Source organism: Myotis davidii, unplaced genomic scaffold (genome assembly GCF_000327345.1).
Source record: "Myotis davidii unplaced genomic scaffold, ASM32734v1 scaffold329, whole genome shotgun sequence".
Lineage (NCBI taxonomy): Eukaryota > Metazoa > Chordata > Mammalia > Chiroptera > Vespertilionidae > Myotis > Myotis davidii.
In genome coordinates, this window is record NW_006300374.1 from 792,890 (window position 1) to 809,498 (window position 16,609).

Sequence of the window (16,609 nt, forward strand, 5' to 3'; positions counted from 1 at the left end):
GCCCAGCTCCACCCACACCAGCCCCTCCTTCAGAAGCCCTCACCTCTCAATGACAGCTTCCCAGGCCCTACTGCCTCCCACTCCTGGCTGCTAAGTCCTGGTCACGGGCACCCAGGCTCCCCTCCCACCACCTCCCCTTGCCCTGCCACTGGGCAGTGCCCTGGCCCTTGGCTGTGCTGAAAGGACATGTCAAAGGGACACCCGAGCCACTCAGATGACTTCAGGCACTCTTGGGCACAGGACACAGAATTCTCCAAACAAGCCTTATAAGCTCACACTGAAAAGTTTACAGGAGACAGCACCGTTTAAGATGCCACCACAATGCCAGCCTGCTTCCCCTTGACCACTGCTAATCTGATTCTGTCATAATCAAAACACTGAACCAGAAAACCCACCCAGAGAGTGGCATTAGACAAGCTCATCCCCTGCAGCCACCATCCTGTCCTCACTAGCCTGGTGACTCCTCACCTGCCCTGCTCCAGCTCAGAGGTGGCGGGAGGATCTGGGTCAGGAGTGCACAAGCTGGACAAATGCTCAGTCACAGGGACCAAATGAGAGCACCTGCCCAGTGGCAGAGCAAGGGGAGGTGGTGGGAGGGGAGCCTGGGTGCCCGTGACCAGGACTTAGCAGCCAGGAGTGGGAGGCAGCAGGGCCTGGGAAGCTGTCACTGAGAGGTGAGGACTTCTGAAGGAGGGGCTGGTGTGGGTGGAGCTGGGCCTGGGCAGGCATGCAGGAAGGCAGGTGGGCTGCCCTGGGCAGGTGGCCAGGCCAGGGTGGACTGAGGCCACCAGTCCCAACTCCAGAAGGAGTTCTGCCTTTTCCCAGGGAGCTCAGGCCAGGGTGGAAGGACAAATGGGCACCAGCACACACAGTATGTCACCAGCAATCACCATGCAATCCAAAGCCAGAGGCTTGTCACCACGTCACTCAGACAACTCAGCATTCAGACCTCATACACGGAGACCACCTCTCTCTCTCTCTCTCTCTCTCTCTCTCTCTCTCTCTCTCTCTCTCTCTCTCTCTCTCTCTCTCTCTCTCTCTCTCTCTCTCTCTCTCTCTCTCTCTCTCTCTCTCTCTCTCTCACACACACACACACACACACACACACACACATACACACACACATACATGCGCGTGTGGTGTCCTGGCCTTTACGTCCCAAGGTGGTTATTATTTCTTTGCACTTGGATTTGAAGCTTTTCACATGCTGCTCACCTGACTATAAGGTGAATGAGCTCACGGCCAAATAGTTATGCCTCCCATGGGTAGGGCTGACTGTTCCAAAGCCACTGGCATAAATTTCAAACCAAACTGTGTGTTTTCCTACTGCAAATTGTTTTCCTCATCAACGGTTGATGATCACATGAAAATTCTTGATGAAAAATGTAGAATCTAAATTTAACCCAAGTCCAAAATATTTGCCAGTTGTTTCAGAAAACAAAATCAAAATTCTTCACTTTGGCAAAAATTATCTACTGAGAAAAACTATAGAATGTAAGATAGAATTGTCAACTTATAAAATAATAACCAATTTAGTGTCAAATGAATATATTTGATCCCATTAATAAAATTAAAGAGCAAAGGACTTTCAAGTAAATAAATTAGAGTTTTGGGGTTTTTTTTTAATTTCCAGAGCTTGATCTTAGGAGTTTGCTAATCTTTGACAGTTTCTACTTTATTTCCAAGGAGGTTTATGTGCCATCACTATCTGACCTTTGAAAACTAGAATGGACATTTACCATGTGTCCCCAGGATGCCAGCTTTGCCAATGACGTGTAGCACCAACTTCAGATGAGACTGATGCTCACCTGCCCTCTGGCTAAAAATAGCTGCCATCGATGTCAGGAATGGCAAATGTTCTCTGCCTACTCAACAGCCCATTAGGCCACTCAGTGAGAGAGGCAGATGAATCTCACACTAAAGGGCAGCCTCCACTTCACCAACACGTGGTGCCCCAAACCTTTGCAAATATCAGTGGCAGAGATGGTTTCGATCAGTTAAAAATAGATCTGTGAGCACCTCAATTCACAGCATAAGCTGCACACTGGTTTTTGCACAACCCAGCGGCACTACAGTTCAGGAATGAGGACCCTGAAGACATCAGGCTCAAGAACATTCCACAAACCCCAGCATCAGCCTCCTCCCTCCTCCACCAGCGCCATGCAACATATTTTCAGTGGTATTGCGACCTACGTGAATTCCAGAAGTCTACTGGATAGACAGCCAGAAGAGTTTCATCAGGTTTCCCTTGAAGTGCATCTGTGCAACTGATGCTAAAATAATCCTCCTCCTTGCTGAAAAACTTTCACAAACTATTTTCATTGCTAGAAACAATTTTATTATATCATAATTATCGTAATTATGGCATTGCCTCATAATCACTTGCTGTGTGAATGTATCTCTCTTTCCCCCACCCTCATTCTCCTCCAGATGTAAGCTGCGGCCTCAGTAACCACCATGTGACGGTACATAAAGAAACACAGCAACTTTGGTTGAACTGAATTTGAATTGAAGCTGTTATGTCAATAACTTCTTCCTCCTTATATTCCATTATAACCCCTATGACTTAAATTACATTTAAGTGGTTATTCAACAAGGCCTATTGTGTATCCTGAACATCCCTCTAAGCCTCTACGGCTTCTATAACCGACTACACTAGACCAGTGGTCGGCAAACTCGTTAGTCAACAGAGCCAAATATCAACAGTACAACGATTGAAATTTCTTTTGAGAGCCAAATTTTTTAAACTTAAACTATATAGGTAGGTACACTGTTATTAACTTAATTAGGGTACTCCTAAGGCTTAGGAAGAGCCACACTCAAGGGGCCAAAGAGCTGCATGTGGCTCGCGAGCCCTAGTTTGCCGATCATGGCACTAGACCAATGAAATGTGAGAAATAAGCAGTCATGGTCATGTATCTATGAAGTTAACTCCTTACATGTCTACCTCCAAAAAGGAAATTAATAGGCCCAATTATTATACCATCTGAGGCAACACTCACATTAGGATTAAATAGCATATGGTGTGCTTTACTGAATGGCTAGCACATAGAAACAGTCTTTGAACATGACCTCTCTGGCCCATTTCCCAGTTAGTGTCTCTCATGATGACAAAGCTTGTAGGGACAACCGTTTGGGTAATGCCTTTCCATCCACTGACATCTGCCCTATCATTTCGAGCTAGTGGCAGGTAGAAACAACCATCCTGGCCACAGCTTCTTCCTGAAACCAATGAATGATTGATCTGTTTTGTTTACTTCTGCTTGTCTCTCTCACCTCCCACTCCAAACTACGGTTGTTTGATTAAAGCCAAACCAAAAAGTGAAATATACCTGGAAGGCCCAGGCATGCAAAAGATAACCAGGCAGCAATAAGGAGAAGAAAGGTGTTTTTGGCCTTCATCAAAGTTTACCATTCTTTTTATCAAGAAACAATAAAAGGCCCTCATTCACATAGCAATGTAAACTGAATCTTAACCGTGAGACATGTGAAAAAAGCCAGAATAGGAAAGAAATGACAAAAAACAAGGGCAGCATGAGGCTTACTAAGGAGTAAGGATGTGTTCACCTGAAGAACCGTGCCAGCAATGAAGGCGAGTTTCATGACACACAGCAGGTAGCCCCCATGGAACAGAAGGGTAAAAATAGCCAACTAGCTCTGATTGCTCATTAAGTCACACTTCCATCATAATTTAAGTCTCTGAGGATCTCTGACCAAGAAATTCCCCAACAATAGAAGCGGATATTGTGATCTTTGCTAAGCAATTGCATGAGAACCAGGGTCCCAAAGCCTATCACTCTGAAATAAAAACTTGTAAGTAGAGGGCCCCACCCGAATGCAAATTCCCAAAGTGATGTAGCCCAGAACCAACAGCAATCAGCCTGAAACGCTGTGCAAAGGATGACACAAGGGATTAACAGGTTGCCACAATAATACTCCAAGCAACTGGGAGACAGGTTCCAGTGAAATCCCAGGAGTTGGTTGGGTCAGGTAGGCGAAATCTCAAATGCCTACCAGGGTAGTGATGAACAATCACTGATCAGCATCTAACTGCTAGTTGTTTTTTGTTTGTTTGTTTTGTTTTTGTCTTAATGTTAGAAGCAGACTCCTCAGATCTATAATACAATCAAAACCAATTGAGGCAATTCTGACTCACAGACATGGACACTTTGAGGACCTGCCTCCATGTGCTGAGACTGTCCACAGGCCTCGGAAGGAGGCACATCCATCTGTCCAGACCAAGCTGTTGATGGGCATTCAAGCCCCCGAGCCCTCCAAAGGTCACAGTCAAAGAAGAAATCAGGTGTACTTACGCAGGGCATGCCACTCATCCTGGCGGATGGTCTTTGTGATGTTGAAAGTGAGGTTCCTTGGGATGGTGGCTGAGGAGTAGTGGTATTTGATGTATGTGCATCGCTCAATTTCTCCTGGCAAAGATAGACAGGAAACCAAGTGTTAATGAGGCAGCAATCATTTTGGGGGCAGTTTCCAGGATCCATTTTTCTGTGGGGAAAGGGACCGGTTTTATATTGACCCTAGTGACACCTACTCTTTATGCAAGGCAGTAACTTTGACTCCAAAAGAATAACAGAGAAGAACTAATATCAGACACCAATCAATTTAGATTTTAAAAAAAACATATCTCTAGCATCATTCGGAGATGGGGCGGACCACAGTTTAGGCTGATGGCTTGCTAAGAAGGTGGTACCCATGTTTGTTTAATCTTAAGAAACTCAACTTTCAAGTCAAGGCACCGAAAGACATTATTGGTTTGCACCCCTGGACCAACTGAGAGCAGACTTCAACCTTAATGATGTCATTTGTTAGAGGGGCCGCTTCCCTTTTCTCTATCCCATCCCCCAACCTTACCTGTGAACACAAAGCACTCAGATCAATCCCTATCTCCTTGAATCGGTCTCTTCTCAGATTTCTTAGACAAAATTAAAGCCCCTTAACACACTCAACAAGTCAACGACTGGTCCAATAGGACTTTTACTGATTTGTTTTTATTGACCAATGCATGCTTGGTTAGTCAAATTATCAAAATTTTCCAAGATTTCACATCAGAGGCTCTCAAGTGATGGTTCTGGGACTGCAGCATCAGCATCCTCTGATTATTTGCTAGAAATGCAATTTCCCAGGCCTGACCCCAGACCTACTGAATCAGAAACACTGAGGTCAAGACTGCAATCTCAATTTTAATAAGCCCTCCAGGTGATTCTGTTATACACTTAAGTTTGAGAACCTCTGCCTTGGAGAAGGTAATAGAATTGCCAATGTATTAATTCATAAATCCACCATGTTTGCAAATTCCAACAGGAAGGCATGATTAGGAGTTCTTCCCTTGACACTCTTAGTCCCTGCAGGCATTTCCATGGACGTTTGCTTATTTGAGGGATATTAAAACCCAATGTCAGGGCATCATGAAGAATCAGGAAAGGAATGATTTTTAAAGGTTAGAGGTTTTAAAATTTGGTTTTGCACCTGAATAGATTTTGATGGTAATCCATTTTGCACCCCACTGATTTTCAATTTATAAGTGGTGGCACCTGATTGAATTGTTTGACCCCTGGTTCACTGTCAGCAGGGAAAGCTGGCAATTGGAGAAGTGCAATAATTTAGACAGTGCCTCTCGTGAAACCAATGCCTTCCTGTAAATCATGCCTGGACAGCTGCCCAACTGCCAGTTATTGGCAGCCACTCTGCAATGGGACAGACGCTATCCAAAGAAGCGAAGTTGGGCAAAGTGCTATGCACTCTTTTCCTTTTGTCTTTGATTTGTCAAATCCTCTACTTCTGTCTCCTTAGCCTACAGCATCCTGAAGTCTCTCACATGCCCCCAGCACTCCCCCTGACACATCGCCACCTTGTCTTCATTCTCCCCTAACTTGCTACTTCTGGAACAAAGTAGGCTACCAGATGGGTCTCTACTTCCTCAATTCACATTCATACCTCAAACCCACACACTCCAGTTTCCATTACTAGCACAACCTCCCATCTGGTCTATGACATCCCAGATCCCACAATCATCCCAAGGCCTCCTCCTCTCCGGTGGTGCCCCTCCTCCCGGACATCCAACTGGCCACCAAATTCTGCCAGCTCTACCTCAGAAACGTCCCTGGGTCCAGCCTCTCTTCTCTGTCCCCACTTCTCTCTGTAGTAGTCACATGAATAAGGACTGATGTCAGTGGACAGCCCTGTTTACTGAGACTTACTAGGTAGGAGAGCCATGCCAAGTGCTTTGTAGATCTGCAATTCCCACCTTGACTTATGTCATGGTGCCCACAGAAAAGTGTGTGAGGACCTGGAATAAGCAGAAGTGCTGCCAGGCCCTGCCCAGCCTTCCTGGAGGCTGAAGAAACCAACATCCACACATGTAACCCCATTCATGTCCCGTACTTATCCCACCAGCAGGAACGCTGTCATGAATACTGTCCTACCTAATTCTCATACAACCCAATGAAGAAGGCGTTATTATGAACATCCCCCTATTTTACAAATAAGGACATGGAGGCTCACGAATATTGAGTGACTTGCTCAAGGAAGTAGCAGCTCAAGGATGAGAACCCAGAACTGTCTGATTGAGTTTCCCCCACCTGGCCACTCTCCACATTGCTGCTTGGAGTGTCTTCCAGAAAGGAAAATGTGGTCTTGTTTACCCCCACAGTACCCCACACTCCTCACAAAGCCCCAGCCCCCACTCCAGGTCCCCTTCAGCCCAGTCATCACACACCCTGGGCTCCAGCCAGGTGGCCCTTCCCACCTTGCCCCGACTGTGCCCTACCTGTTCAAGACACTGCACCTACTCTCCTCCCTGCCTTTCATCACATGATACATGTCTACTTGTCCTCAGAGGAGGTCTAAATGGCAACTCCTAGCAAAGTCTTCCTTGTGCCCACAGCGCCTAGCAGTAGGCATCACTGGCCCCACCCCCTCCTCCTCGGGCTCCTGTCCTGCCCAGCAAGCACACCCATGGGCTGTGATTTATCTGTTTACACGCCTCACTCCCCCACTAGATTATGAGTTTCTCAAGGGCAGGGACTTGTCTATCCATTCATCTTTATCTCCCTAGTTCCCAGCACAGGGTGAGCCCCAATAACATGTGCTTTGAAGAAAGGAATGACTAATATGAGGTGCCTTTTATAAGACCACAGTGGGCAAGGGACCCAACAGCTTCTATTATATACAGGGGATTGACATAATTGAGGCAAATTCCAACATAATGAATAAAAGGACGTGATTGCTGCAGAACTCTGTGTGTCAACAGCAACACTCCTTCCTTGTGCGGACAGTGTACAGAGAGGCTTATCAGTCACAGTGAGATGGAAGAAACGGCAAATGCACACAGGGGCCTCTCACTGCACCTGGAAATGTCATCCAAGGGGCAAATAGGACAGTGTTTTAAAAGAAAAAAAAGGAAGAAAAGAAACAGGAAAGATTTAAAACAAAAAAAAGGATAGAGGATTTTAACAAGAATACCATCAGCAACTACCTTGGCTGAGTACTACCTTGGACAGGTACCATTGAGCAGGTTATGCCCTGACAAGAAGACCTCTGAGGATACCTGGATGCTGAAATCAAGCCACTGCCCCACTCACTGTGCGTGCCCCTGTTGAGATAGGGGAGCATTGCCCCTGCCAGAGGGACTGCCTCAGTCTAACCTGCACAAGGATGTCATAGCAGCTAGCAGCTGCCCTACACGCAACAATTTGAAGATCAAACAAAATACTCCCAGACAAAATCCCACTGGTTACAGCCAGATTGGCGCCCACCACTAATGTCTCAGAAAAGTACCTGATTTGGGGCTAAACTCAGGTTATATCAGTGTCAAAACAACTCAACAAATAACCACAGGTTCCAGGTGGGCTGCAGTCACCTCCCTTAGCCCCAGTCTCCGGCAGCACACTCGGCAGGAGCAAGGAGCTGGCGACAGACACCTCAGGTGGCCGGCCAGGGAGCCTGGCGGGGCCTCTGCCACAGCTGTGGCCTCGTTGGAGGCCTCACTGTTTCTTTGCCTCAGGGACACGAGCATCCTGCCTCGACAGCAATTAGGTTCGAAAGACTTAAATATTGCCTGAGAAGAGAAGCAAAATATTTATCCATGTGTCTGCGGGTCCTGTCAGTGTGCTGGGCTTTTGTAAACACAAGCACCATCTGGGCACCAAATTCGTGTGCCCAGAATGTGGGCTTCCCAATGCAAACAGGTTTTCCTGCCACGAATGGGGAAGAGGGGCCACCTGGGAGGCAGTAGCAAAGCCCAGGGCCTTACCTGGGAAGATCAAGCCTGTCTTCCAGACTCCTGCATTCCAATCAGAGACAGAGCCTCCCCTCAGGAAGCCTCAGCTAGGAGATTGGAGGCACTTGGGGGTAAGGGACACTCTACACCTTCAACCTTCTGAGCTGGTGACCCTCCTACATGTCAGGGTCCTAGACAGACAGAATAGCCACACGGGGAAAGGAGGAGAGTTTCAAAAAGGGACAATTTACAAAGCTGGGCAGAGGGTGTAAACAGACCCGCAGAGGGTGGTGCAGGGACCTGGTGCTGGCAACAGGAGTTGGCATAACACAAAGGCCCAGAAAGGGAGCTGTCACCTGACATGAAGAGGGTGGCTGTATGGAGAGGTGATGCAGCCTTTGGCAGAGAGTCACAGCCAACCTGCGGTGAGGGGGCAGGGTATAAACACCCAACCTCTCCTCTTCCCTCCGTCATCTCCTGCCTGTTCCCCCCAAAAGCCGAACCCAACTGGAATCCAGAGAGTGGGCCAGTCTTCAGGACCAGAGAAGAGGTACAAGGCAGAGACTGGATCCAAGGGCCAGATACAGGCTCACTCCCCCTGAGGCTGGAAATACAAGAGCACCGGTATACCCAGGACAGATGATAACACAGAGACCAGGACGCACACACATTGAAGTCTAGATCTGACCACACCTTACAACCATACCAGCAGGAGGTTTTCCTCTCACGTGTATCCTGAGTACTTAGGGAAGGAGTCTATTACTCAAGAGTAATAGCAGGAGTCTTCTTAGGCAGAGTGATTTCAGAGGCAGCGCTGGGACCCACCCCCACTCCATCAAAAATTATCTTCCCTGAGCAGGTGCCATAATACTTTCAATTCTTCCATTAGAGTCATTCCTTTGGGTCAGATATTGTTCTCTTAGGCACACATTTTTAAAGTTCTTTTAAATAAGTCTGAAGAAGTAGCATGAGTCACTAATGCTTAGATGAGAATGGGCTTCCACAGTCCCCTCCCTCCAGACCAGAGAGAACCTAAGCAGCAGAGAAAAGAGATGCTGAGAAAAGCATGAAGGACCCATGGCAGCTCCTGAAGAGGTGGGGGGTAAGCTCCAAAGACAAACCCACAACTTCAAAACTGTTCCCAGCATTGGCCAGAGTGGGCCTGAGGAAGACCCAGAAACAGAACTCCCTCACCCCCGCACTTTAAAAGTGGAGTGATCTGTGCAGCCAGTATGGAAAACAGTATGGAGATTCCTTGAAATATTACAGCTAGAATGACCACATGACCCAGCAATTCCACTTCTGGGTATTTAGCCAAAGGAAATGTAATCACTATTTCAAAGGGATATCTGCACCCACATGTTCATTGCCACATTATTCACAGCCAAGACATGGAAACAACCTAAGTGACCATCGACAGATAAATGCGTAAAGAATATGTATATATGAGATCCATATACACAATGGAATATTTTTCAGCCTAAAAAAAAAAAAGAAAATCTTGCCACTTGCAACAATATGGATGGACCTTGAAGGCATTGTGCTAAGTGAAATAAGTCAGACAAAGACATATCATATAACCTCACTTAATGTGGAATCTTAAAAAAACAAACTTATAGATATGTGGGGGAAGCACAGGACTTGGCTGGAAAGTCTGTAAGGAGGATTCTCCAAAAGGTCGGGGCCCTCCGGGGGACCTTGCCAAAGGTGGCAGCCCCTACCTTGACTTTTCCAAACAAGTCTGGGCCCTGGGTGTTTTGCTGGAATCTCTATGTTTAATCTTTAAGACCTGACCTTGTAGAAGCATGTGCTTCTTACCCTGCTGATTGTATCTAAAGGTTCATTTCAGTTCAAGCTGTTGTTACAATAAAAACCTAAGGAGGCAGGCAATCGGGGCTGTTTTGGCTCCTTATGCCGACCAGTCCCTTAGTCTTCTCTTTCACAGAAACGTGTTTTAGAGTAATCCATTCATCCATTTCTCAGAGTCTGCTAGTCAGTCCTGGCATAGATACAAAGAACAGATTGGGGGTTGCCAGAGACAGGGCAATGGGGGCAGGGGGGAGGGAATGGGCAAAGATGGTCAAAAGACACAAATTCTGAGTTATAAGATAAATACTTCTGGATATGTAATATGCAGCATGGTGACTGTAGTTAACAATACTGCATTGAATATTTGAAAGCTGCTAGGAGAGAATTTCTTAAAAGTTCTCATCCCAAGGAGATAATTGTAACTATGTGAGGTGATGCATGTTACCTAGACTTACTGTGGTGACCATTTTGCAATATATACATACTAGAGGCCCGGTGCACGAAATTCGTGCAGGGGCTGGGGGGCGGGGGCGGGGGTGGAGGAGTCCCTCAGCCCAGATTGCAAGAGAGCGCAGGCCAGGCTGAGGGACCCTACCAGTGCACGATTGGGGCTGGGGAGGGATGAAGAAGGTTTCCCAGCCAGGGAGGGACCACAGGAGGGCTCCAGGGCCTGTCTGGCCGGACCACCGGACACTTAGCATATTAGGCTTTTATTATATAGGATAGCAAATCAACACATTGTACACACCAAACTAATACAATGTTATGCCAATTATATCTCAATAAGACTAAAAAAAAGTGGAATGAGCTGGTTATGTGATAGTCAAATGTAGTTAAGAAAAGTTGGGCTAAACAACATTTAAATGTTGTTGTAGGACTTTAAGAGTTTTAATGTACATTGTGACACCCCCAGAGGGACAGGTCTGGCACGCAGACTTTCCCAGATGCCTCCGACCCCAAATCTTTTTTATCCAAAGAGCAGTTTCTACTACTAGACTGTGAGTCCATCAAATCAGAAACCAAGTCTCTTGTTTACATTTCTACCCCCAGGGCCAGGCAAGCCATTGGCACACAGCGAGCCCTCAGTATATATTTGGATGAATGAAGAATGAATATCAGGGCGTGTTACTTGATCAGTGATCTACAAGGTAAATGAAGCTGTTGGCTCTGAGTACTTGCTGGTCTCTTCTGGGAAGCTATGTCTGGGGGCGTCCAACAGAGCTACCCAGGGTGCATAAGGCCTTAAAATAAGTCAGGGTTTCTGTGGACAGAATCAGAGCAGTGGCTCTCGGGGCCCTGGGTGCTCCACGTCTCCAGCCACAGCAGCAATGGGTGCTCCCCGGCAAGGTGACAGCTCCCATGTCAAGCATCCAGCACCCCAAGTGGCACACTTCACAAGTCCACTTGGCTCCTGTCGGGTGGCCTGCAGGAGCACAGGAGAGTCACCGCTCAGGAGGGCAGCCCTCAGTAATGGGGCGAGTGGCACCCATCCTCTGGGAGGGTAACTGTGGGCACACTCTGCACAGCTTGCTCAGAGAATGGCCTCTGGTGTCTGACCTGAAGCTCACATGCACACCTCACTGGTTTCTCCTCCCGTTTCCTGGGAGCCCCCAAGTCCCTGTCTCCTCTACTTGGGGGAGAGGGCAAACTAAGAAGGACACCCTAATGGAGAGCAGTGCATGTCGTTTCCATGTTTGAAAACAGTGTGAATGGCAATAAGTAAAAGGGATTGGTCCCACTTAATGCTGAGACCACTTTGAAGGGTGACATGGGCTCCCAGAGCTGAACTCCCCCCATTTCTTTCTCGGCTCCCCCACACCTTTCTGTTCTTCTCTTCTGTGGGGATCCAAAGTTCCTAGAGACACAGGGATGGACCACTGACCACCTCTGAGAGTCTGCACGTTCCCTTCATCTCAGAGTTCCTTCTTTAAAAACAAACAAAAAAACCCACCTATTCAATGCCTTCCATATGCCAGACACTCATATTTTATCCTGCCACCCTCACAAGATAAATATTAGAGAAACTAGAGGCCCGGTGCACAAAAACTTGTGCACTCGGTCGGGGGGAGGTTGTCCCTCAGCCCAGCCTGTGCCCTCTCGCAGCCTGGGACCTCTCGGGGGATGTCCACCTGCTGGCTTAGGCCTGCTCCCCGGGGGATCGGGCCAAGGCTGGCAGTCAGACATCCCTCTGGCAGCCCGGCAGCCGCACCCCCGTGGGAGTGCACTGACCACCAGGGGGCATCTCCTGCATTGAGCATCTGACCCCTGGTGGTCAGTGTGTGTCAGAGTGACCAGTCATTCCCAGTCGTTCTGCTGTTAGGGTCAATTTGCATATTATCCTTTTATTATATAGGATAACCCGTTTGACTGATGAAGAGGGAGAGTTTGGACAGATGAAGGTCCTCCCAGAGCCACTCAGAAGCTTGAGGAAAGCCCGTGTCCCTGTGTGAGCACGGTGGTTTCTGACACCGTGGCTGCAATGACTGGCTGCCTGGGTGAAGAGCCCCTAGAAATAGGACTGTTTTACAGCCACGGTGCCTTATACATAAAGGAGCTCTAGATGTCTACTGATGAGGGAAGAAAGAAAGAGAGGAGGTGACGTCACTATCCCTGCTGCTCCTCTTCCCACGGTGCCAATGGCAAAGCCCAGAACGCCAGGTCTGTCCCACTGACCTGCCTCAGCTGTGGCCACAGCGTTCGCCTGCATGGCCTCACTTTGATGACTATCTTGCCCACTGGGCTGACAGTTCGTAGTCATCTTTCTAGCCTGAGGCCTTTGCTCTGTGCTTAATAAATGGAAAGATTAAGTAGAAAGCAAAGAATATAGAAAAAAAATGTAACCCAACATTTTTTTAAAAGATGAAACCAATTAAAGCTTTAAGTTTTGGACTTTGTCTCCTCTATAAAGGGTATTTTCTCAAAATCAAAGAAACAAGTTAAAATGACATCTTAGCAGAAACAGGAAGCAGGGAGACTTTCTTGTAGGGAACTGGGACAGGTGCAGATCAGACATCTCAGCGTTATTACAGCTGAATTCTGTAGCCGGCCACAATGTGGAGCAGAGGAACGCTGGCATTTAGGGGGTTAAATGTTTGACATTAGAAGCAAAACAGTGTCCCTGATGAAACAGGATGGAAACCAGGAATGTTCCAGAGGTTCAAGGAGGGCCAACAAGGATTGGGATTCCCACCCCTAACCCCAAACCTTTGTCCCCAAGCAGAGCAGGAAGGGGACAGGAGTCAGGAGGGCAAACTTTGGGCAACCCACCAACCAGCAATGCTGACAAGTGCTCTTGCAATTTAAGATGCACCTCCCCATGCCTCCTTAGTGCCTCTGCTCTTTCCAGCTGCTCTGAGCCAAAGGATTTGCAAGGCTTAGCGCTACTGCAGGCCTGGCCAGAAGGGATGTTTTCTTGTCTTCAGACTGAGCAAAAGTGTTACCTCCATTTTTATTTTTAATGCTTTCAAGTGCTTTCCATTTTGTCTGCTTTGTTTTTGGTGCTTGTGGCATTGGCATAGCCTTCTTAGCGTTATTCTGTATGCACTGCATAGACGAAATCCTAAATATTTAATTCCTTCCCATTCTACATTACAAAAATGTTTGTTATGATCAGTGCTCAGGCGCTCCTGATTCACACACACGGAATTTCATTCTCAAGAACCCTGCTCCCAAGTGCCAGCCCCCCGCGCACCCCACCAACACATTCCTGACCCCTCAGCCCATCCTTCTGCTGGCTACTACGGTAACAAGGATTTGTATAGTAATCATGTCTCTGTAGTAAAAGCTCTGAGATAGGGGAGCTTGTGCTTTCCATCTCTGTATACCCAATGGCCCAGGTGGTGCTATTGTTAAAATGAGTATTAGCATGTGCTCAATGAATGCTTTCTAAGTGACTTTATGATACAGCATTTTCTCATTTAAACCTAAAAGTGAGATCCTCTTATTATCCCCACTTCACAGACGGGGGCATCAAGGCTCAGAAGAGGTATCCATCCTGCCAAGAACGCACAGCTCTTATGTGCCACATAACATGCTCACCTAACACGCGAAGAAAAATTGGGAAAAATCAAGCTCTTCTCCAAGGTTTTCCATGGGGAATAAATAAGACAAAACTTTTCCATTTGCTGGGATGTGCAACGTCTAGACTTTGCTGCTCTTATCAGAGGAAGACAGAGTATTTGCTTCCAAGGCTCCCCTAACGAGCTGGAGAGAAGGCAGCTCGCAGGCGCACTGCACTGGAGGACAGCTTCAGATTGTCTGCTCCCCTGTATCTGCCATATCCTTGTCCCCATATCAGGACAAGCCACTTACCAGGGGGCCCCTGAGGCAAGTTACTCAACCTCTCTGAGCCTCATTTCCCCATCTACAATAATACCACCCACCTCAAAAGATTGATGAGGAATAAATGAGATAACCCATGCAAAAAAACCTGCTCCCTAGTAAACATTCAATAAGTGCTCGCTTCATTTATCAGTTAGTCTCTGGGACAGCATCCTGTGTCCATATAACAGCCCATAAATATTTAAAGACAGCATTCTCGCTCTCCCACCCCAGTCTCTGCTTTCCTTCCAGGAACTTAGACACTTCAGGGTCTGCAACCACAGTCGTAAAAACTCGGCACAGCCCCGGTCTTCCCCTCAGTGTTCTGTCTCTGTGTCGAAATCTCTGCGGTACCACACGGACCACAATCCCTCCCTCCTACAGTCAGGCCTGTGCAAGACCTGCAGGACTCTGAGCTCCAGGGTCTGGGAGCCATAACTCTGTGGAAGCATCCAGCTCCCTGTGCGCTTGTGGACAGCTGTGTCCCAGGCTGCTCACGTGGAGGGGATAGTGCCCACATATTTTCCTCCAGGAAAGCTATTAGGCCACCACGTGCATGGTCAGCTGTCTTTTCTTGTTTAGTGGTTGTTTTTTTTGTGTCTTGTTTTGTTGCCTCCTGCAGAATCTCCGATGTGTTCCAGCCCCTGAAGAAATTTTTGGATCGTGATCCTGTTGTTCAATCCCATGCACTCTGTCAGCAGCCCATCCCCATCCTCCAAGTCATGACTAAAACCCTCATCAGGGCAGCACTGGGAGCAGAACACTGCCCACACACACCACAGATTTCCTTGTGACCAGACATCAAACCACAGAGAGAGAGCTCTTCAGGTGGGGCCATTCGGCCTGCCAGCGATTCTGCTCGCTGACCCACCTCCCTGACCCACTCCCCTGCCTCGTCTACCTGGATATCATGAGAGACCCTGCCAAACCATTCTCCCCACCAACCCACCTGGAAGCACCTCTGAGGAGGGAACAGTCACTCTAGAGTGCTTGCTCAGTCTCTCAGCATCACAGCTTCCTGGCTGAGCGCTCACCCACCTGTTTCATGAGACCTATGGACAATTTCCAGAGCATCCTCTTGCCGGGCTACTCATCTGTGTCCACGGACCCTGCTCACCTACCTCCAGGCTCACAGAGCTTTAGATGCCCTCATGCCATCTGGTCTCCCCTCTCCAGCAGGATGGTCCCACTGGAGATGCCACTGCCCATGTTCCTTCCTGTCCTATGGCATCGCCCAATGGTCAACACTCCAATGAAGACATTACTAATGAGAGAGGTACACCATGCACCTGATGTGGATGGTCCCCAATGACCCCACAGAGCATGGACCCTGTTCCTCTGATCACCCATTCACACACCAGGTCCTTTCCATCACTTTACCAAGTGACTCTTTTCCTTGGCTTAGTATTGTGGCATCTAACAACCTTCTGTGCTAAAGGTCACCTCACCTTGGGTGGGAGCTACAAACTTTTTATCCTAATTTCCTCACTCCTGATTGCAAATGTCTCCCCCTTTTGAGTCTTTTAGCCTGTTTTAAACAAGGCATTTTAAAAGGTCATTACATAGTGACTTCCTCACAAAAGGTAATGCAGACTGAGGTGTTGCCATACTCCTCCATCTTCCCCGGGAGGTTTTGGTTGCCTTTTTCCCCCAATTTGCTCATGTACTTTCCAGCTTGAATCAGGCTGCTTGGGAGAGAATGAGATGGTGAGCTATGGCTTTAAATTACCATTTGGGGTGTAGTAAATAACCTGTTCCTTATTCCCATCACATCCCTAACGACCTTCTGGAAAGTTCAGAGCCCCCAACTGCTGCTACCCTCGCCTCCCGCCCCAGCACACAGACCCCCAGTGCGCAAGGCTGGGCTCCTCCAGGCACAGTTTCAGCTGGAGGAAGGCTCATCAATCTCCAGGCTCTGACAGGCAAACGAGGCGAGAAGGAGACCAAATCTGGTCTTTCACTGGAAAACAATGAGCTCATGCTTTCTCTCCAGGGACCCAGAAGTGGAGACAGGTCTTGAGATTGGGAGACAGTGATGGAGACAGCAGGAGTGATGAAGGATGGGCAGGAGAGAGGGAGGAGGCCAGTCTGGCACTTTTTTAATGTCACTTTTGATAAGAATCCCCAGCTCTCAGGCCAAAGGGAAGCATCCCTGTTCTGTAGATTAAGAATCCAGCATGAGGCGGGCGTCCTACAGGGGAGGGACAGAGAGAAGACAAACAGAGTCAGAAATCCTTCATTCCT

At 47.9% G+C, this 16,609-nt stretch overlaps 1 protein-coding gene across 1 annotated transcript in view; it reads right to left on the reverse strand.

Moving 5' to 3' along the window:
- The window catches only part of TMEM178B (transmembrane protein 178B), a 349,600-nt gene that overhangs the window by 226,685 nt on the left and 106,306 nt on the right, over positions 1–16,609 (reverse strand). Inside the window, exon 3 of the mRNA XM_015572660.1 lies at positions 4,314–4,427. Within this exon, the coding sequence (XP_015428146.1) occupies positions 4,314–4,427 (114 nt within the window). The remainder of the gene's footprint in view (positions 1–4,313; positions 4,428–16,609) is intronic.